This window comes from Podarcis liolepis (assembly GCF_965112155.1).
Source record: "Podarcis liolepis genome assembly, chromosome: 1".
In the NCBI taxonomy this organism is placed as follows: Eukaryota; Metazoa; Chordata; class Lepidosauria; order Squamata; family Lacertidae; genus Podarcis; species Podarcis liolepis.
The window spans coordinates 89,827,471-89,851,104 of NC_139554.1; the positions used below are offsets into that span (position 1 = coordinate 89,827,471).

The window sequence follows — 23,634 nt, forward strand, 5'->3', positions numbered from 1 at the left end:
TCCAGGAGAACAATCCACAATGGGGCACCACCACAGAGAAGACCCTACCCTGTGTCACCACCAGGTGAATCTCCCTCAATGGTGTGATAACAAGAAAGGCCTCCCTCTGCCATACCAGCTATAAGGGGTAGGCTGTTATGGGGAGAGACACCTGTTCAGCCATCTGGGCCTCAAGTCATGATTGACCCTCACCAATTTTACTTCCATCTCTGAGTTTTACTTCCATCTCCTGATCTCCTCTGGAGCTTCCTGCTCCTGTATAAGCTCCCAACCTGAGCTGAAGCAACAAGATTTCCTAGGGCTCCAAGCAAAGCTGCCTTGAGCTAGGGAAATGGGCAATGGTTGATATGTGAGAACCAACCAGAATACGCTGGAGACTACAGAATTGCGGACTAGACGAATGTAGGTTTGATTTAGGAAGGAGACCAGCCCCAGGGACCCTGGCAATTCTGAAACGGGCAGGAAGGTGATGGCTTCTCCTGATTGGTTTAACCCCAATTTTCAGAGGCTTAGTACATCTGTGGGCATGTGTCGTGAACAAACAAGGTTGCTCTAAATGGCTCACTGGTGATAATTTATCATTTCCATCTCCTGTGCAGTTGGGCTGGGACAGAGAGCAGGTTGGGAGATACAGGTTCGCAATGATTGGGTGCACTGGGTGAGCTCCATGTCCCTAAGGAAAGCCATGCGCAGACCCACCACCACTGTTGTATTGTTGAGGGATTTGGTGCCTAGTCTGTAACACTGGACGTTTCTCTCTCTCTTTATTATCAGCTTCATGGCCACAATTAAACAGCAATAGCGTCCTGTAGCTGTTGCTAAATATGAAAGCTACAGATTTTGAGAGAACCATCTGGAAGAGAGAAGGAGGAACACCGAGGCAGCTCCAGCTGCTGTTGTTGTATCTAAGTGTGTCTCCCCCCCCCCTCACTTGCAGGTTTCATAACAGGATTAGGCAATTTCAACGTCACACAGGTTACCATGGATACTGTAAATCATTGTCATGGGCAGTTTCTCAGCCGAGGAGTTTATACATACTCAGAAAGGCTTTTTCCCCCCAGATAACTTTTTATTTCTTTTTTTGGCAAGATGAGATGTTTTGGTTCTGAGCTTCATGCTCTCTTCTAAAAGGCGTAGACTATGTATTGACTTTGACCAGAAGGGGAAAGAAGAATTGAGGTCTCCCGCCATCTTTTGTCTCCTGTCTCCCCCACTTACAGACCTTGAATCAGGCTTGTCTTGCAAATGAAGCCAGGCTAATCCAAACCTGGGTTAGACGCTGAAAATTTAGGGGTAGTGCTAAATCCTGGATGTGGTAATGGGTGAAGGCAAGTAAGCTGAAGTCCAAGTCAGAGACGACAGAGAGGTCTTTGTGGAAGGTTCATCCTGCCCCTAGTGAGTGGGGTTCCAGCTGTTCTGAAGGAGATTGTGGAGTTATACTTCCCTTATAAGGATCAGGTTTGTAGTTTGCAGATGACAATGAGACACATGTGGTCTCTCTGGAATGGAGAACTCTCTTAGCAGCTTAGGATGGGGTGCCAACTATGACCTTTCCTGGCTTCAGTTGTGTATCCAAGTCCTGGTACCTCCAAGCTGGATTACAACAGTACATGATGCTGCATTGAAAAGGATCTGGAAACATCAGTTAGCCTAGAATGGAAGTGGCTAACCTTGTGTCTTCCAGATGTCCTTGGACTACAACTCCCATCAGGTGAAGTTGACGTGTCCAGTGGCCAGGGATGATGGGAGTTGTGGTCAAAGAACTTCTGGAGAGAACCACATGGGCTACTCCTGGCCTAGAATAAGGCTGTGAGATCACTAACTGGGACTGGATGATACAATACAATACAACCCTATTAACACCAGTGCTTTATCAGGCAGGTTACTACCTACCTACCTACCTACCTACTCAGACCTGAAGATCATCTTGCCAGAGTCTTAAGACATAACATGGGAGGAGGTAGCAGACATATAAATGAGGCTTTGTAGGATGATAGGTGGGAGTGAGTTGCACCATGGCCTTTTGGGAAGGAGAAACATGTAGTGGCCATTTTCTCATCTCTGACTTTTACGCCATCCTCAGGGAGACATATGGCTTCCTTGGTTCCTTCATGGTACCTGCAGAGTCTCATCTGCATGACTGCTACCTCCTTCTGTGTTTCGTATTAGGCTCTTATGAGAGCCAGATCCATAGCTTTACTACCAGTTACCTTTTTTCAATACCCACCCCCAAGTTTCTTTGTTTACCATCATCTTGACAAATTGTTTTGGAGAACTCGAAAGCTTGCATGCTGTTTTGTTGTGACACAAGAATTCTCTCTCTTTTCCAGTTCTAACCTATCGGTACCATGGCTACAAGTGCTGTTCCAAGTGAAAACCTTCCCACGTACAAGTTGGTGGTGGTCGGAGATGGGGGTGTGGGGAAGAGTGCCCTCACCATTCAGTTTTTCCAGAAGATCTTTGTGCCAGACTATGATCCAACTATTGAAGACTCTTACCTGAAGCATACGGAGATAGATGGGCAGTGGGCCATTCTAGATGGTGAGCCACCTATTTTGAATTGATGGGCTTTCATCTGATGCTGCTCAACTTTTGTGTGTGCATAAATTCCATATATCTTATTGATTGCATATGTTCTATCTCAGTACGGATAAATGAGATGCAAGAATCAAGTGGAGCTATTCCGATTTGCCCTTTATTCCATGCAGAGTATATTTGTCAACCTGCCTTGGTATTTCTTCTCCAAATGAAAGTTATTTTAATGATAATGATTTGAATCACTGAAGTTTTGGTTTGGGGGATCATGACCAGAACGCACAGGCGTTTGGGTCTTTAATGGAGTGTTTTGCCCAGGTATTCAAAAATATGTTTATCTTGCTAGGCAGTGTGCTACAGAGAAAATATAAAAACCACTGAGAGAAAGAGAAAACAATACAACAGACAAAAAGGCATTAGACAGAAGTCAAGCCAAGAACACTCACACAAAAAGAATGAAACACTTGGATAGAAGTAGATTTTGCTAGAGACACAGGACGCAGTGGTGGCCACCAACTTCGATGACTTTAAATAAGGATTGGACAAATTCATGGAGGAGAAGGCTATCAATGGCTACTAGGCATGATGGCTATGCTCTGCCTTCCTGGCTGGAAGCAGTGAAACTTCTGTGCTACACCCTCCCCTAGTTCAAATAAAGAAACTCAGAAGTTCTCTCCTACCTGTTGTTCCAGGAGCGAATTTCAGTACATTAGCACTGTACTGTATTTCTCTCAGTACTGGCTCCAAGACTGAGCAGTGGTATGAAGGTGAGATTGATGGTATTTATTTGTTTGCCATGCTGAGTTCCTGGTTTTTCTTCAAGGACCTGAGAGGGGCATATATGGGATTCAGTTCTCACAACTATGCTATGGAACAGGTGAGGCGAAGAGAGAAGGAGAGAATGTGGCTTGTTCTAGGTTACTCCATGAGCTTTGTGAAGTGAAGATTTGAACCCACGTCTCCTCAAACACCCTCTTTATCAATCCATCGCACTAGCCCTTCAAAGTGTTCCCAAATTTACACAAACAAACTGAAGCCATTCCTGAAATCGACTCAGCTACAGATTCACATTTTGCATTGTTGTTGTCATTGCTGTTTTTGCTTCAGATGGCGTGTGCACTTGAAAAGCACTCTTATGGGTCTGAAAAGAAATCCGACCCCCTCTTGAACTTTTACTTTTACTAGAGAACAATGTAGGAAAATAAAGGTAACCAAGGCAGGCGCTATTCATAAACTTGTGAATTATTATGCAAGGGATGTTTTTTGATAACCACTACCACTTTCTCTGCACGTAGCTATTTTCATCATTTCTCTCCTGGGGCTGCTTGTCCAGTTGCTCACAAACTCAGTGCATTTGTATACATGCAATGTTTATGCACACACGGCTGGAATCCAAGAATTAATCTTGCTACACTAAATTAATTCCACCTTTGTTCTGAGCAGTTTGGATGAAACAACTTGTTTTAGTCTCCTGTTTTCTCCCACCGCTGCTGCAACCACCCAACATCTTCTGTCTATTTGCTGCTGAATCTGATGCTTACAGAGTTATTTATTTATTTATTTAATTATTTGTTTGTTTGTTTATTTGTTTATTTATTTATTTTGCTAGAGGCCAGTCTGGTGCTGGTGCTCCAAATCTGAAGCCAAAGAAAAATGCTTTAACAAGGCAGGCGAACAGAAGTCTACTGAGCCTATTGGCTCACAAGAACCTGAGCACTGGCCCCTCGCAGGCAACCTGTTCATTGAGCCTCCATCTTGATTTGCTTGCACAAAGCTTAAACAGAAGTTAGGCTCCAGCCAATCTTTATTGAGCATTCATCCCGACTTTCTTGCAAGGTGTTTTATATGTCTTCCCATTAATCCTTCATTTGTTCCACACTTTTCACTTTCCTAACTGCAAAAAGTTTTGGGGGGTTTTTTTTGTTTGATTTAAAAGGGGGCTGCAGGGTAGGATTTGTTGCACCAGGGACTTCCGGGTTGACGCGATCTGGAAATGGCGGATTCCCTCCGAGCTCCGGAGGGAATCGGCTCCACTGAGGATGGGTCTTTGCCGCGCCGGCGACGCGGGGACCCTTAAAAACCGCAGGCGCGGAAGCCTGCGGACTGAAGACTCGGCGGGTGCCTTAAGCGCCCCCCCTGATTCGCAAAGAGCCTTTTTAAAGGCTGCGGAGGGGATACGGGGGTGGCGTGGCACTGAGAGTCGATCGCTACCTCGGTGGAGCGAAGCCGCGAGCCATGACCGGAGAGCGCTGACTTCCTTCCTTGAAAATTTGGACTGAAAGAATCACCCGTGAGTAAGACGGATTGGGACTTTATAAAAATTTTACCTTCAATTGGAGACGACCGGGGGGTGTGCTAAAAGGAAGTCCGCACCCCCCCTCTTGCAGACCATCTAAGCAACGACACAAGAGATAAGCTGGAGAGCCTACCCTTGGCGGGGTGAGTTAAAAAGGACACTAACTTTCAAGATTTTACTAAAGGAAATTTTGTGCAGGAGAGTGGAGTTTTGGAAACCTTCCTTTTGTTTTAAACAACCCCCCCTCCCGGGCTCGGGAACGTCCTGCCTTTGTGCCTGCGTTAGAGCTGCGGAGTTTGACAGCTGTCAAAGCTGCCAAACGGGCGGTTTAAAGTGAGAAATTGCCATTTAAGATTCCTATGGACTAAGACGAGTCATAATTGAGCTGAAACTGTTGGAAACAAAGTAATAATAATCAGTTAAAGGATTGTTGGTGAAAAGGCAAATAAGTAACCAGATTCCCCCTAGGGGGAACTCTGTGAAACTACAATGGATACAATGGCTGTGGAAGGAAAGTTACTAGTGGAAATCGAAAGGATGTTTCAATTGGTGGGAATCTTACAGGAGCAGAGCTTGGCCATGAACAAACAACTTGAGACTATGACCTTGGGAACAGGCAACTCTGCTCTTTGTATTGAGGACCTTAATGAGAAAGAATCCACAGCTGATTGGGAAACAATATCTACAGAGCTGGAAGAGACTAAACAACAAGAAAAAGAAGAAGTAATCCTGGGAAGCAACAACCAAAAGTTGACATCTGTGGAATACAAGCAAGGAGACGCTGGGAACATATCTACCACAAGTCTGCGAGAGATACAGAAGAAGAAGGAGGAGGCCCCAAGACAAAATGGAGTACAGGAATTTAAAATAAAGAAATATGATTGGGGCCTCCGTTTGGACTTAGACTTGGAAGAGATAGACTTTGTGGAAATACTTCAGCAGCTACCTTTGAATCTTCTTGTCGGAAGAGGACATACTTTGATGGTGAAAGAACTTTTCCCAGATCTGACGACTGCTATAAAGGACTACCAACAGGACAGGCGGAGAGGAACGGAAATAGATTTGAAAGCCTCGGACGTGAGGAACCCAGGCTGAGAACTTCGAATTTGGATTTTTATTGGGAAGGGACAAAAACCGGGGATGGGAGGGAGGGAAGAAGAGACTCTTAAAAACTCTTAAGACTTTTAGGTTTGGTTAAGATGACTTTTAATTAAGATAAAATGAAAATCGATGGAAGAGAACTTAAGTCCAACTTATGAAAATTAATTTTTATTATAAAAAAGGAAATAAGATGAATAAGATTGTTAAGAGGAGAAATATCAACTTGCTGACATAATCTTGAAACTGGGATGCATGAGGGGGGGTGGGGGGAAGTCAGGGAACAAGGCTATGAAATGGGGATTTGCTGATTTTATACATGTTTTTGTCTTTTGTTTTTTCTTTGTGTATGTTTTGTCTTTATAAAAGCAGAAAACCAAATAAAAATTTTATAAAAAAAAAAAGGATTTGTTGCACCAGGGTGACAAATCCATTTTATCAACTTCAACTGTGCAAATCTAAAGTTGCAGCCTGTGCTTGCATCCCTCCTTCAAACTACCGACCAAGTGTCAGCACCTTGGTAAGGTAAAGGTAAAGGGACCCCTGACCATTAGGTCCAGTCGTGACCGACTCTGGGATGGGCGCTTATCTCACTTTATTGGCCGAGGAATCCTGTGTGCAGCTTCCGGGTCATGTGGCTAGCATGACTAAGCTGCTTCTGGCGAACCAGAGCAGGTAAAAAAATGGGAAGGAAGAGGTGTGGATTTTATTTTGTTTTAAAGGATGCTTGGGAGGTACCTTCACAGTCTTTTGATTTCTGGCTGGCATTGTAAGCCTACTTGATTGGAAGCAAATTCCATCAAAATCCCTGAGACTTGAGCAAATCTGGTTAAGACAAGGCGCTATGCCCACAACACCATAGTCATCCGGGATATTTAGAATTACAATCTTATGCATTTATGCTCTGGTACTAACTGAAGAAGTATGTATGCTTCTGTTGGCTCAGAAGTGAATTCCACTTGGGTCAATTTAGCCTTCCCCTAAACAAGTACGTGTAAGCTGGTTGCCTAAATTCTTCCCATAAGTTCTGTCAGCGTTTCTTGCTGTGTTTGGCTTGGCCCACCTCCAGATGTGCTCTTGCTTCACACCAAGATCACGCTGGTTCGTCTGCCTCGCTTCTGCAAAGATCATAAAAACAGCTTGGGAATAATCTAACCAGAAGGTTAAAGGGCCAGCGATCATTCTGAAAGCATTCATGCTTGCATAGCCGCTGTCACTGAGGAGCTGGTACCTGGGTTTCTTGTTTTGTTTTAAAATCCAACTTCTAAATAAGCTAAACAGTTAAGGTTTTTGCCTCTATTCTGCAGGCCCTTTTTGCACCAGGGTCAGTGAACAGGTTCCTAGTTCTGCCATCTCTTCTTAGTACTCCAAATCCATGCTTCTGCAGAAGTGAAATTATTTCTTCCCTTACAAAGGAGAGGGATAGTTTTGAATCCTGGTGTTTGCTTTTTTGTATTGGAATCAATCCCTCCCCTCTCCCCAAAATAAGATCCCTTTCTCTCTTTCTTTGAAGGGGAAAAAGCATTGGCTGTTTCACACCACCCTCACTGGTTGTAAATCTTCTAAGGATTTCTCGTATCATGTGGTATGCCGTCACATCATGGCAAATGCAGAATCAGAGCAACAGATCACAAATTAGCATAGCAGCGATTCAGAAGTGTTGCATGCTGCTCTGATATTTTATGATACAGAAATTGCAAAGCCTTCCAAATTGGTTTTTTGTGTCTGAGTGTATTCCATAACATGTCTTTGACACAACCATAGTATATTAGTGATGGATTTACACTGGACCGTCCACACATCATTTTGCTCTATTATTTGTTCTAAGATGCTTCCCCAACGCTGTGTCATTATTGCTGTCTTGAGGGACGAAAAGTAAACCAAGACATTTGTGGTACAAAAAGGCCTGTATCTGCCTTTACGTTTCACCAAGCAATGACTACAGTGGACCAAATTCAACTAAGTAGTTGTCCTAGCAGAAGCAAGCGCAATGAGTTCCGCTAGCGCATCAGGACTTTTCCCGCTTTTCCCCTCATCCTCCCCAAATCCTATTGGGAGAATTGGGAAAACTCCCAGAACAGTATACAGTGGGAGGAAAAGGGAGGTCATTCTGTCTGGCAAGCAGAAATGCTTGCACTGACGGAACAATCACCTTAGCGCAACATGTTGAACTGTATATCAAGTCAGCAGAGGGCTTAACTTTGAAAAACAGAGGTGTAAACTTGCCTGGAGGCCACAGTCTTTGACCTGGAGCCTCTGTGCTCCCTAATCCCAAATATACAGAGGCTGGCTGTGGCTCTATATTTTGTAGTGGGGGGAAATGCATTCTGTACATGCTCCGAGGCATAAGAACTTCTTTAAGGTTACCAGATCTTTTTCAGTGAATCTGGAGACAATTTCAACTTCAATGGATTTTGTATGGGGACTGGTTTGTAAATCCGGGGACCGTCCCCAGGAAACGGGGACGCCTGGTAACCTTACTTTATATATTAAGGAGAAAATGTGGTACACCCTTAAGTGTTGAGATCCCTGCATTGCAGGGGGTTGGACTAGATGACCCTCACAGTCCCTGCTAGCTCTGCAGTAATATGATTCTAACTGTTCCATTTGAAGCCTCAGGGGGCAGGTCAAGTGCTTCCATGTCAAAATCTCCCTGCATATGAAAAGCATTTCAGGATAAAGGCCAAGCTTGGTGCCTTCTCTGGTGTGCTAGCTTCCCAAGTAACCCGCTAGCTTGACACGAGGCAGTTTCAAACAACTCCACTTGTATGCATTCCGAGATTGTCATCGTTCCATGTTCCAGAAGACTGTACCACGTGCCATCCCTCGGCACTTAAATCCACTCACAAGGTCTGCTGGAGAAACAAGGGCACGATATTAAAAGAAAGCAATTATAGCATAATTCCTTTTTTTTCTTTTCTTCCTGGGCTTTTGCTTTGCTTTTGCTTAATGGCTTTAGAACAGTCATTCAGGAGTAGCCTTGAGGTCATGCCTTTCTCCGTCTGGCAACAAAGAGTTATGGAAAATAACTTTTATAAGAAGGAAAGAATGTTCTCAACCATCCCCCCCCCCCAAAGGGTGCCTCAGAATTGGACCCACGCAGACTGCAAATATATGGAGCAGGGTTCGCCTCCCCTCCTCCTAGCCAAGGAGAGAAGCTAATGTTTCAGAAGGGGCAGGGTAAAGAATACAAAGACGTTATAATCGTAACAGCAATATTTATTTCACCAAGCGTACACCAAGCATACAGTGGGACTGATGTTTTAAAAAGCAACAACAACAACCACAGGCCCGTTCGCTAGACCAGTATCCTGTTTCTAACAGTGAGTATCTAAATACTTCTATAAGAACATGAAAGAGCCAAACCTCTGTTGGTTCCCAGGATGGAGGTAGGTAGAAGTGGCCTCTGCTCTGCTCTTCACTCCAGGTGTTTGAACATAGTTTATTTTTCAGAAATATACCAGTGCATCTGCCAAGAGTGTACCATGTGAAGCTGCCCTGGGCTTGGACTCTATGGATTATTCTGTGGTCCAGGGACTCCTTTGCTGCCTATATGTTTAACAAAATGCAGTTACACAACATACGATGTGACAAAATGCCCTGTCTAGCTTGGTTCTCAAATGCTGGGGTTTGAGTTTCAATATATACAGTCTTATCTTGGTGGTCGAACGCCCTGGAACTCGGACGTTTTGGCTTCCGAACGCCGCAAAGCCAGAAGTGATTGTTCCAGTTTGCAAACATTCTTTGGGAACCCAAATGTATGACAGAGCTTCTGATTGGCTGCAGGAGCTTCCTGCAGCCAATCAGAAGCTGTGATTTGGTTTTTTAATGTTTTAGAAGTAGAACGGACTTCCGGAACAGATTCCGTTCAACTTCCAAGGTACAGCTGTACATCCGTAATGCAAAGGGAAAAGAAGATTGTCAGAAGGGAATCTTACTGTTGCAAGGCTCCATCCCCCTTTCATTCTAGTTCTTGGGTTACAATGCGGTGTTCAACATTGCTAAAACTAATAATCTGGGAGACTTCGGCTGCCATCCTAAGCACATCTGCCACCCTCTTTGTGTGTGACTTCACACATGCACTGAACACATGTAGGGGAGAGCTGGACCCCGCTGCCCTGGCACACCCTCCCAACATCCAAATGTTGAGCTGGGCATAGCCATAAGGAGCACCTACATGCATGCAGTCATGACACCCTTAAAATCTTTTTACCTTTCTTGGTCAGTGTGCAGCTTTAGGGAGGGCTGGAGGTGGGGCAGGGTTAGCCATGCACAGCCCCACCTTCCTCTAGCATAGACCTGGAAATGTATACAAAGGAGGCTTAGCTCTCAAGTAGATATGTTTAGGACAGGAGAGTCAGTATGGACACACAATTTGGGTGCAGTCCAACTGAGTATCTTCTACTTTCTCTTTTCCCTTGCCATCCCTAGTTCTGGACACGGCAGGCCAAGAAGAATTCAGCGCAATGAGGGAGCAGTACATGAGGACGGGGGATGGATTCCTCATAGTCTACTCAGTCACAGATAAAGCCAGCTTCGAGCATGTGGACAGGTTTCACCAGCTCATCCTCCGGGTCAAAGACAGGTGAGTGCATTGGAGCTGCAAGTACTCTGAACTCCCATGGATTCTTTTGAGGAGTAAAAATGTCGGAGCCCTCCCTCCAGAGACTTAACTTTTTTGTATGGCTCTCGACTGAGTAGACATTGAATTGATTTGCATCCTTACCTCCTACATTTTTTATGACTTTATATTTTTATGACCCATCCTTTATCCCATTAGTTATATTTAAAATATCTGCATGTTGCCAGAATATTTAAAATATCTGCATGTTGCCCTATGGAGATTTTTTAATGAACAGCATTGGTGTTTCTGATGTGGCCATTCAAAACCAGATTCTCTCTAGCCCGGGTCTCTTGTAACAATAAGATGTCATACCCAGTTATAAAATCTTTGAAAGTGACATCCTCAGTTTTATGCTGCCAGCCTGTGTGTAAAGTATGCTTGTTCACATGTTACATTGACCACAGGTACATTTGGGGGTGTGGCAGAGCTGCTGGAGGGAGCAAGGGAGAGAAATGTTCCCTTCAGTGAGTTTCCTTAAGTTGCCCTCGAATTCAAATTCCCCAGTCTCCCAGCAGGCACATGCCTCATCCCACATTGTTCAGGAGTGCCTAGTCACCCTCCAGATAAGCTTTTGGGGGGTTACGGGTGACTGCAAGTGCAGGGAGGAAGAATGGAAACTATTTCCTCCTTGAATGTAAATTGCCGTCCCAGCCTCCAGTCCACTGACTTGTTGTCCTATTTTCTGTGGATTGTTTTTATGTGTACTGCTTAGAAATTTGAATAGTTAAGCAGTATATAAACATCATCAATAAATAACATTTATAACCGAGCAGTCAGTCCATACATTCAGCTCCTAGTTGCTGACAATGACCAAGAAGAGTAATTAAGCAGTGTCCTTGCATATGTGAACCAGGCCAACGCTCAGATTTCTAGACTGGTTTTAGGTGTCCACTGCAAGTACATTTGCTATTAACATTTGCTATTTAATGCACAAGCAAAAGATAAGAAAAGCCTTGGTAGATCACAACGGCATTCAGTCATGATTTGATCAAGCTCTGTTGTTCAATTAACCAGCAAGTGCTTTGGTTTGTGGTTTCTGTCTTCTTCAGATACTAGAAATAATGTGACACCCAATAATGTGACACCCAGCAAGTTTTTGTACTGATGTTCTCTCTTTATTTGCTTCTTCCAGGGAATCTTTTCCAATGATCCTGGTGGCCAACAAAGTAGACTTAATGCATTTGCGGAAAATCACCCGGGAGCAAGGAAAGGAAATGGCAGCAAAGCACAATGTAAGTATTTTGGTTTTTTCCCATGATGTTTTCTTTGACCATTCAATGGCCTGTAAGAGCCCATGGCCTATTGGAAGTACATAGGATGCTAGGTCTGTTCTTCCATCAGCAAAAAACCCACTATATTTTGTATGACTAGGTTGACTGTTTGCATGCACATGTGCCCATTTGTACACCAAACCCACCAAGTATATGTCTTTTCTGGAATATATGAATATATTTATTTCAGAAATTTCTATGGTGCCTTCACCAAAAACTTCCACACAGTGGCTTTAAAAAAATAAGGTACAGTGGTACCTTGGGTTACAAACTCCTCAGGTTACAAACACGTCGGGTTACAGACTCCTTTAACCCGGAAGTAGTACCTTGGGTTAAGAACTTTACCTCAGGATGAGAACAGAAATCGCTTGCCAGCAGCTCAGCAGCAGCAGGAGGCCCCATTAGCTAAAGTGGTACCTCAGGTTAAGAACGTTTTCAGGTTAAGAACGGACCTCCGGAACGAATTAAGTTCATAACCAGAGGTACAACTGTACTATAAAGACGTTGCATGTATTCTAAAAATATACTATCATTGCTTGGGCTACATCAGCAGCAAATTTCTATATTTCATATTAATGCTTTTGAATATCCCTTTTCCAGGGTCTGCTGTTCTGTTGTGTGCTACTGTATTTTATTTGATTATGTTGTGACCCACACTGGGATGTTACAGGATGAAGTGTGGTTTAAAAATGAAGTAGTAATAATAATATGGATCTCCTTGTAAGTACATATATATTTTGCAGACAGCCATTCCTTCTCCCCAGAAAACTTTGGGAACTGTAATTTTGAGCGGGGCAGCAAAGCTCTCTCCAAACTACCCATTCCCAAGTTTCTTTACATGAGACTATGTCAGTTAAACTGGTATAAAACTGATGCAAGGTTATAGTGCAACTATGCCACTAGAGAGCACCTTTATCAAGTCATTTTCTGCCATGGAATAGTGTACAAAATGTAGCAGCAGAAACCCTGGAACATGTAACCCACCCTCTTCTTGTCCTCATTATCAAGTATCAGTGTGACAAGCTCTATCTGTGAACAGCTCTTTAATCTTTCTGAGCTTCTGGTTATTCAAACTGTCTTCAGGCAGATTGGGGAAATAAAAATGAAACTCTATATTCGGTACAAGCCACCTTCCTTCTTTGTTATAATGGAATTTCTACTGTGCAATCAAATGTTTTCTTTCTCGTGAATCATTACATAAAAGCATTTCCCCAATAATATACATATTTAAGAGTTACTGGGCCTTTATTTTCCAGATTCCATATATAGAAACCAGTGCAAAGGATCCCCCATTGAATGTTGACAAAGCCTTCCATGATCTTGTTCGAGTAATCAGGTGAGCCATCATCCTATTGAGTTGGCCAAATACTGATACAGTTTGCAAGAGTTTAATGAATCTATCATCCACGTGCTAGAAGCAAGAGCTAGTTTTTATCTCACTGCTAAATGCCAGTTTTAATATAATGCACTGTTTATATATATATTTCAGCACACAAATGACCATCTTGGCAGCACAATACTTATCCCAGATCAGTTGTGGAAACATTTGTTCTCTCTATCACAGATGGTCCACATGATCAACTCAAATGGCCCATGTGAGCTTGGTCAGCCTTGAGTTCTGATGATGTCATCTAAGCTCAACATGCCCCTTCCAGGCCATTGTATCACCTGATCCTTGAAGGTTGTTGCCTTCTGAGATGGTCTACGGCGGTGACTTACAAACTTCCTTCTCTTTGAAAACTGGGAGGGGGAAATTATCTGCTAGGTAATTTGGCCAGGTCCTAAGATCCATGCTCAGTGTTCATTGGGTATCATCCAATCGTCTTAAGCCTCCAATCAAACTTACTGTGCTCCTGGAACATTCTTCTACAGCTGCACCCTGATCAGCAATGGTGGGCAAGGTGCCTTTCAAGGAAGAGGACTCTCTTATGCTGAAACCCTAAAGAAGTTTCAAATAAGCTGCAGGTTTTCTCAGAACCCTGCTTAGAACCACTAGCTCAGGGTAATTGTCCATTTCTGAGACGAGAGGTGCTGAGCTCCAATCTAGCCTGAAAGCTGTTGGACTGGGTGTGAGTGCTTAGCTGGGGGAATGAGAAACCAGCTAGGTAGTACAGCCCCTGAGAACGTTCTCTGGAATAGAAGAGGCTCCTCAGAACTGGAAATACCTGCTTTAAACCATTGAATCTCATGTGCAACAGTGGCCCAATGTAACATGAACCCATATTCTGCCACATGCAAAATTAGGGAAAGTCCAGTTGGCTTTTATGTAAACAAAAGTCTAAAATATGGGCTTAATGTGCCTCTCCTCTCAACTTTCCCACTTAGCTTGGAAGTTTCCATTACTCTTACTTGTATTACAGTGTCTGGTTTTCCTCTATATCTTATTTTGGCAAAAGTCCAAAAGCACTGGATGTCTTTGTCCATTTATTTAGCTGCTGAGTTGTTTTACTCGCCCATCGAGTGGAAAAAGCACTGCCAGTTCAAGTTGAGAAGCCACTGTGGTGGAATGGATGAACCGTCAATCTGTCCTGTCTAAACTGGGATTATATTTCCAGTTTGGCTGCAGATTTCTTCAAGGGGGTTTGTTTGCTGAATTTCTACACAACCTGCCTACTAAAGCTGCAATACTATAATGCTTACCTGGGTATAAGCCCCACTGAACTGGCATGCGTATGAATCTGCTGAAAAATAACTCCACCTGGAAAATGTGCTTCCATGGAAATGGTCACTTTTACTAGGTTTCATGTACAAGAGAGTTGGAAAACATGTTGTGTGATGCCTCTTCCCCCCCCCCCGACTCAGTTTAGCTGAGGATATAGGCCTGCAGAAACGCTACCATTATCATGGCCATTTTTCCAAGCAGTGGAGAGAAAAAGAGAAATACATGGTGCTTCCTTCTTCCTTGCAGTCATATCTTTTGCTGATTTATGCCTGTTTCTCAGGAAAGCAGGTGCCACTACCCACTCATCCTAGATCATCTCCTTTGGCAGCAGAAATAGGGAGTGGGTGGCGAGGAGAAGTCGCTCTGGGAGGACAGATGCAAGCTGGAATTGTGCCATGTTGTTTTCAAATCATTTTCCTCATTAGTAAAGCTGGCACTGAGAAGACTCCCTCAGAGCTGAGCTGGTGCAGCCCCCGTCGTTTAAATCTTGCGTCAAGGACAGGCGCACGCACGACACTGTGGCAAATTGGGCAACATCTGGTTCTGCCCAAAGAATCTTCATCATAAGGATAGCCAAGCATCTGGTTGCTCTGGTTTTCCATTTGCTAATTGCCTTCTAGGGGTCGGCAAACTTTTTCAGCAGGGGGCCAGTCCACTGCCCCTCAGACTTTGTAGGGGGGTGGACTATATTTGGGGGGGGGGGGTGAATGAATTCCTATGCACACCAGGCAGGCCCCACAAATAACCCACAGGTGCATTTTAAAAGGACACATTCCATGCAAGAGCACCAGGCAGGCCAGGCAGTATTGTAGATGATAAAAATTAAAATTATTATTTTTTCTTGCCTGCACTGATGATAGTCATTGTTTGGATGGGGGGTCCTCGCCAGGGTTTGGGGCTGCATTGCGGCTTACTGAGCCTCCTGCTGCTGGCACATCTTCCGTGCTTCGGGGGGTGGGATGGGGGCCCTCCCGCTGGCAGTGGAGGCCAAATTGCAGCAGCTGCCGTGGCGGCGGGGTGAGCTCTGGACTGCAGGAAGGTCTGCAGAGGCCTTCCCACAGTCCAGAGCCTTCCTGCTGGCAGCGGAGGCCAGATCGCCACCCCGCAGCCAGCAGGGCGAGCTCTGGACTGCCCACAGGAGCACCAGGGTGGCAGCGGGAAGATGAGCGGTGTGAAAGGGCTGGCTCCGGAGAGGGGCTGCTTAAAATGGCGCCCAGCCAGCTCAACCCAGACCCCTTCCTCCGTAGGCAGGGCGGGGAGAAGCCAGGAGGAGGGAGGGAGGAGGCGCCACCGTGGTGGGGGAAATGGTGCAGGGGGGGGAAATGGCGCAGCCCAAACAGAATCCCCACGGACAGTCCGCAAGCCGGATCCTGAAGGCAATTGGGCCTGATCCGGTCCTCGGACCTTAGTCTGCCGACCCCTGTTCTAGGGCATCTTTGCTGTTGGAGTTGATCTGGTGGAGAATGGATCCATGATGCATTTTCATGAGGATCTTTGAAAAAAATGGCAAACTGCTGAAGAAATTAAGATTGAATTTAAGACTGGAATAATGGTAAACTGAGAGAGACCAAAATGGACAGATTCATCCATTCCTAACTTGTGAGTGAGAATGCCATCAGTGCCAGATTTACATTCATATAGTAAACCATACCTGAAGCAAGCATCGCTTTTGATCCCCTTGCATGAAAATACCTGTGACAGTTCTGCCCCATTTTGCCACAATGCTGTGTGTGTTTCTGTGTCTGATACAGAACTGAAAGCCTTCCTGTTTTACCATTCCATCTTTGTATTTTTACAGGTAGAATCCCCACTATTTAACCCTTATACAATGATGGTGCCTGCTTACCTTATTCCTTTGAATTCTGCTGCCACCATTAAATAAATTCTAAATACTCCCCTGTTCACATATCACTGCACACCCACACACAGTAGCTGGGTCTAGGCACAGGACTGAGGGCACTTCTAGAGGACCTGCTTATTGAGCGATCAGCTTGATTTGCTAGCAGGGAGATTAGGTGACATTGCGTCAAAGCAAGTATTATCCCACACTTTCCACTTCATTTTCCCGCCACTTTCTTTATTGCCAAAAGTCTGACATTCTGGGGAAGCAGGTGTGTTGCACAAGACTTCTCAGTCAACTGTAACTTTGCAACAGGAATTTCTGCTATGTGCTTGAATCCTACCCAAAATTAGTAACAGTCTGGGAGCACCCTAACAGACTGGGAGACTTAGAATCATAGAATTTTAGAGTTGGAAGAGACTCCAATGGTCATCTAGTCCAACCCCCTGCAATGCAGGAATCTCAGCTAAAGCATCCCTGACAGATGGCCATCCAACCTCTGCTTAATAACCTCCAAGGAAGGAGAGTCCACCACCTCTCGTGGGAGTCTGTTCCACTGCTGAACAGCTCTTACTGTCAGAAAGTTTTTTTTAATGTTTAGTCTGAATCTCCTTTCTTGCAACTTGAAGCCATTGGTTTGAGTCCTACCATCCAGAATTTTAAATTTTAATTTAAAATTCAAAGAATTTATTAAAACCTGTTTAGGATGTCATATAACAGGCTTGTCTGCAAGTTAGATGTTTAACGATACTTTGAAATTATCTTCAAAATGAGAGTTACTTCTAAAGAAATCTGTTTCTTTGTCCTTTTTCCTGTTTTTTTTAACTAACACCCCTTTTGTTCACAGGCTTTCCAGAGGGCTTTAACCTAAAAGTCTTCCTTCTGGTTAGGGTTCTCTTATTTCCACACACACACACACACACATACCCCAAACTCACAAGACACAGTTACTAAAGAGGTGACTATGGGTCAGACAGTTTCTTTGCACACTGGCAACTCAATCACCTATACATTTTATTTCTCAGGCCTTGAGAGTAAACTGCAATTCTTTTCTTCTCATGCAGTTAACCAGTTAGAAGCCAAACCATTTTTATAGCAGCACAACATTAACTTGCTTAACTTGGGCATCATAAGGGCTGTGTACACACTATTCAAAGCATATGTCCTCCCCGCCTCGAAGAATTATTGTCATTGTGGTTTGTGAATGGTTGCTAGGAGTTGCAACTCAGTAAACTACAGGGCCCATAATTCGGGGGGTGGGGTAGAATGTGCTTCTATAGTGTGTATAGTGCTTTAAAGGTATAGTGTGTATACAGCCAATGTTTCTGCAAAAAAGGACTGGGAGCCTCCCAGCCCATATGTGAATGACATCATGCAGATGCATGGAATCAGAATGTGGGTGACCATTAATTCCATTCTGCACTGAAAATAAAATGCTATAAATATTATCTTCCTCATTTTCATTGTGACTCATAAGAAATTCTGCACATTCAATTGGAATTTCATAGGGATGATGTGGCACCTGTCACTAACATGCTCTGCCATGTCCTTAAAGACAGGTAGCTGATTTTATCCAGTGAGGGGAAAACATGTTGACAAAGAAGTATGTTCCATTGGGTCCAATAGAACATGCTTCCTAATAAGTGTGTTTTAAATAGAAAGATCTGTTGCAAACTTAGGTAATAAGGAGAACTGCTATTCTTTGTTTATTTCTTTGCTTTCTGTGAAGCAATGCTGATTTGTAAGCCTCTCTCTTTCTTTGAATATCCCTGAAGCTGGCATTCTCCCTAGCTGCCCATCAGAGCAGTTTAAAAGGGCAACCTTTCCTTTTTAATGCTGTGTTTTGCAGTGTCCTCAACTCTGAGCTGGCAAAGTCACTTTGCACCCTATGTTGTGCATGACCCATTCCTCATTCGTCCACGTAGCATTAGCTATAAAGTAAGATCCTTTCCCTCAACTGTCTTCCTATCCATTAATCCAGGCGTGGCAAACTCCCAAGAGACTGCGATCTACTCACAGAATTAAAAACTAGCAGTGATCTACCCCCTTTTGGAGGGTTCAGGGCAAAGATGTTGAGCTTTTTTTAGGGAGAAAGGGGGACAGCCACTCACCAACAGATTGCTGGGGAAACAAACTCCGTCTTCAGTTCTGCAGAATTCTATTTTACGCTAAGGAAAGGGACCCAGCAATCGACCACGACCAACCAAAACCTCCCGGGGATCTACTAGTAGATTGTGATCGACCTGTTGGGCATCCCTGCATTAATCCATCTCAAAATGGATTTCTGTGCTGCCTTCCCGTCTTCATTAACTGTAGGCCTTTAACTGGAATGGGACATCTGGCATTTGTATATGTCCATTATGCCACACTGACCCATTCAGCCAGGAAAGATAACCCAGCCTTGCCTTGCAGTTGTGTTCTCTAGGAAGCTCTGCTAGAATGGAGGCTCTGTATGCCTGCCAGCCCCAGTTTTGCACAGAGGAGGCAGCATAGACTCTCCTTCTCCAGCATACAAGCTTTTCAGTCATTGCAAGACTCTTCCGGCTTTTTCTGGCTAGCAGAGAAGGGATGTGAGATAGGAGGAGGATTCAGTGGAAGGGAAAAGCTTGAGAAATGCTGCTTCTCTTGGTGTTACACCTAAACGACATGACACACACTTCAGAACCAGAGCTGCAGCCATGCCACACCATAGTGACATTTTGTTCTGCCCTTTCAACAAAATTCTATACAGAAAATACTTACGTTAGCACCTTTCTGCGTTCACTGATTTATACCAAGTGCTATGGGAGAAAATGGCAAAGGTCTACCTTGAGCTGGAAATGGAGGGGGCTATAGATCAGCGACAGAGGGCATCCTTGGAATGAGTGAAGCAAAGAAGGGAAACCTGTAGCCCTCCAGAGGCTGTTGAACTTCCATCAACCCCAGCCCAATGTTCAAGGATGAGGGGAGCAACATTCAGTCTCTTGTTCTTGAGACTAGGGCTGGGTAGAGGAGCCCATCTCTCAACTCACCACATTAGATGCTGTGGGCTTGCAGCCACTAGATGAAGCTACCAGCTCCTTTATTATAAGAACACACCTTTTCTATGACATGAATTTTCTCGGCTGTCAAAGTTCAAAACTAGAGACAGAAAATAGTTTTTGAGGGAAATGAAAGTAGTGTGAGCGAGTTGCTGTTCTCCTTGGTTTCTTGCATGTTTCTTACACCTCTGCTCACAACAGGTTTCGAAAGAATAGCAGGAAGGGTGGTGCAGCATAACTATGGCAACCCCATAACTCCTGACCCCAGCGTAGCTGCAGCTTACCTGAATGGAGAGCTGCAGGCCACAAATGCCAGATTGGCTCTGTTGGTATGTCCATGCAGCCCCACCCAAACCACTGCTCTGCCCCACCCGAGTCCAGTTCAAGTAAGCTGTTGAGAGGGTAGCTCCTCCCTTGGACAGTCGCTATTGCATACAGGTCATGTGTCTCTTTCTACCAACTTTAAAATAAAAATAAAAATCCAAAGCCACTTCAGAAGGTTGTGAGATCTAGTGGAGAAACAGTGAAGGGGAAGAAAGGATTGATCCACCATCCTCTTCTTTTTTTCACTCTAGGAAATCCATCTCCGTTCCTTGGGAGAGAGAGAGTGAAATAGCTGGGGTCAGAAGGTGGTGCTCAAATACAAAGGATTAAGCAGATGCTATGACAATTTTTTTCTTTTTCAAGAGACCAAGTGCACAGAGCAAGCCATGCCCACTTTTCACACTGAGTGAATTTAGCCACAGCAAGTTCCCCAGTTCAGTCAGGCTCTAATTAGTAGAGCACTTAGCATAATGATTAAAATCTGCTCTCCCTTCAGGGCACAACTCTGTACCAGCTGTTAGGGAGGGAAGTCTGCTTCGCTCCAAGGGCCTCGGAATGCTGGAGACAGGGGAAAGAATTCAGCATCACACTCTTATGATCGTTCCATCAGCTCAAGCATTTCTGCTTGCCAGATGGAAAGATCTCCCCCGCTGTGCAGTTCTGGGGGTTCTCCTTGTGAAGGTGGAAAATAGATCTGACCCACGTGTGGGTAATTAACAAAAAGAATTAGCTTGGAGTCTAGATTCCAAGCATAGGGCTTTGCACACACTCCAGTGGGAGAGAGCCCCCAGCATAGTTAAAAACACTATTAGAATTAACCCGCAACATAGTGTGGAATATAGGTCGTCAAACCCTTTTGCATATCCCATTTAGTCTCCCTTAAAATGCTTGCCCCCTCTCTCTACCACTCTAGCAATGAACACACCACACCCCTGTTAAGTAAGTTTAAAAACTTTACTTACTAAATCCAAAACTTTACTTACTAAATCCAATTCAAGCATTGTTCCATGCTGCAGCAAGAAGAACAGTGGTAGATTGCTCTTGGGCGCAAAATACACAATATAGTTTCAGACATGTGGTCTGAACGTTGATTGATTACATAGTACAGAGAGAGAAAGAGAGTAAGGGAAGAGAAGCAGCTTTACTTCCTCCTTCATGGAGGTAAGGGGGCATGACCTAGTCGTGTCTAGGAAGAGGCTTCTCTTTGTTAACTGCTTCATGCACAAAATAGCACTTACGTATAGTTATGTTTGACTGCAATTACCCACACTCTTAACCCTCCAGAGTGGATTTGGAGGAGGAGAAAAGTGCTATCGGACTAGTGTGAGCCCTACTGTTTGCACACCCTGTTAATTGACTCCAGCTCAGAAAGCTCAAGACCTAACTCAATGTACACACACATACAGGTATGCGCAGCGAAACCCTGTCAACCACTTTTTTTAAAGAGGGGGGAAAGCTTCAGCTGTGACCACACCATACATCTAAAGTGCATTCAAGGCACATTCTGCCCCTTCAAACAAAGAATCCCTGGGAGCTGTAGTTTACATCTCACAGAACTACAGCACCCAGCATCTTTAGCAAACTACCATTCCCAGGATTCTTAGGGTGGGGGAGTTGGAAGTATTCGTTAAATATATGATCTGTATGTACCCTTCTTCAAGAGAGATCAGGGAAGCAGGAGGGATGTGTGAGTTGCTTATCTTTTTCTACATTCACCACTTCTTCTTATCATCATCATCATCATTAGGACCAATGAGTCTTTTTGATGAACTGTAAACTCAAAGAAACTTACAATTCACTGATCTAAACCCACACCCAATTGCTATGCCAATAGCGCAGATCCAAACACATGTTACTTTTTGGGAAAGAAATATTTATGTCCTGAAAGCCTGTTTCTTTTCTTTTCTGTCCAGGCAACAGGTCCCAGAGAAAAGTCAGAAGAAGAAGAGGAAGACCAAGTGGCGTGGGGACCGAGCAACCACCTCCCACAAACTGCAGTGTGTGATTTTGTGACTGTCTCTCCCATCTTTCTCTCAATCCATTCCAACTTGAACCTAATTTGAAACCCAAAAGGAGGAAGCAGGAGGGAAGAATCCAGCCTTGAAGCCCTGTGCCACCTAACTGCAACGTAATGTTTCGAGAACAGCAATCCTTGCACGGAAGGACTCGGCAGGGAGCAGAACCTCAAAGGCATTTTTGAAGCTCAGCCAAAAGGCTGCTTGACAAACGGCACAGGGTGGTTTTATTTAAAAAAAAGGAAAAGGAAGAAAAGAAAGCGCCCCCAAAGCAGGGGGCAAACTACTAGGACTTGGGAGTATTTGTGAATATTCACCATCTCGGCAATCTTTTGTTTTGTAATGGAGACACAGTGTTCTCGGTTATACTTGCACACATTTCTGGGCACAGCCTGTTTCTATACAGTCATGAATGATTCCATTTTGTACAGTTGTTTGGGGTGGGGGGGGGAGGTGACTGGCAGTCGGAACTTCCTTGCTCAGCAAGTGTGGAGTAAGGAAGAAACAGCAGAGGGGTGTGTGTGTGTGTGTGTGTGTGTGTGTGTGTGTGTTCTTGCACTGTACACTCCCAGAAGTACTTGGCTATGCAGCCAAACTGTAGTTTCATATGAAATTGCATAGATTTGAAGGGAGAAAATGAATTCCAGCTGCTCTGGGGACTCCAGACATTGTGTCAGATCCTGGAGGGCAGCCAACTCTCCGTCTGTAAAATGCCAGCGAAAGAGGACGGAGGGGTTTGTTTGTTTGTTTGTTGTCATCGTCCTTCTTGTTAATCCCAGTTTGGGGAGGGGGGCTGTATTTCTGTTAGCAAACTGCCATGAGAGGGGGAAAAGAGAAAAGCAGCCATTTTGCTAATCCTGACAATATTTAAATTAAAACATTATTTACAAAATAATAAGAGTACAGTTGGTTTTAAGAGAGAAAATTTATACTGATTCAAATTGAATACAGTTGTGCGCCTATGCATTTTGGTGTTGAAAGGTGAGGCTCAGTTCAGATTATTAATTCCTTTGCCTTGCCTTTCATTTATGAAGTCAAATAGTTTTGAGTTTTATGAGTTTTATGACATTTAATGAATGTTTACATACCAGCGTTCCTCCAAGGAGGTCCAAGTAACACACAGGGTTCTTCTTCCTATTTTTATCTTTCCAAGAACCCTGTAAGGTAAGAGAGAGACATTGGCTTTGTTTACACTCCCATTAACTGCATTTCCAGTGCTGAGTTTTTAATCTGTGGTCACACAATGCTATCCCAAATGCATATGTATTTTGGTACAAAATACTGCTGTTCTGCACATTGTTTCTTATTCCAACTTCACACCAACTGGAGCCCTTTAAGCAGTTCCTAATTTGTCTTTAGCCAAGGTGTGAACAGCTTTGCATAGGATAGAGACATCCCTGTCCTTTCAACCCCTAAAGTGCAGAAACGAACAGGAACAAATCTGAGAATGATGAGGCCCGGCTCGTGTGAACAAGCCCTGCTCGTGTGAACAATATATATATTACAAATATATATATATATATATATATATATATATATATATATATATATATATGTGTGTGTGTTTATTTGGCTATGTTCAGAGCAAGAGGAAGAACAAGCAAGTGGTAGGTGCTTTGTGTGGAGAAGACAGAGAAATGCTGTTGGGGTGGCAGGAAAAAAACAGTGAAACTGCTCAATACCTACTTTGCCTCTGTCTTCACCCAAAGGGAAAGCAATGTCCAACCTGGTGATAGCAGAATAAATGATGCAAGGAGGGAGCTGCTGCCCAATATAGGAAAAGAGATAGTAAGGGTATATCTAGCTACATTAAATAAATTCAAATCTCCAGGGCCTGATGAGCTACACCCAAGAGTACTATAGGAACTTAGAACCTCTGTCTAAAATCTTTGAGAATTCTTGGAGAACAGGTGAGGTCCCTGTGGATTGGAGGGGGCAAATGTTGTCCC

At 44.0% G+C, this 23,634-nt stretch overlaps 1 protein-coding gene across 3 annotated transcripts in view; it reads left to right on the top strand.

The window, feature by feature from the left end:
- MRAS (muscle RAS oncogene homolog) overlaps positions 1 to 21,910 on the top strand; it is a 45,389-nt gene extending 23,479 nt beyond the window's left edge. For 2 of the 3 annotated variants that reach the window (XM_083491467.1, XM_083491468.1), the window contains exons 2-6: positions 2,331 to 2,541; positions 10,361 to 10,514; positions 11,686 to 11,785; positions 13,081 to 13,160; positions 21,584 to 21,910. In XM_083491467.1, coding sequence (XP_083347593.1) covers positions 2,349 to 2,541; positions 10,361 to 10,514; positions 11,686 to 11,785; positions 13,081 to 13,160; positions 21,584 to 21,683 — 627 coding nt within the window. In that variant the 5' untranslated portion in view covers positions 2,331 to 2,348 and the 3' untranslated portion in view covers positions 21,684 to 21,910. The remainder of the gene's footprint in view (positions 1 to 2,330; positions 2,542 to 10,360; positions 10,515 to 11,685; positions 11,786 to 13,080; positions 13,161 to 21,583) is intronic. The other variant, XM_083491469.1, reaches the window with a different exon arrangement.
- The last annotated feature ends 1,724 nt before the right edge of the window (positions 21,911 to 23,634 follow it).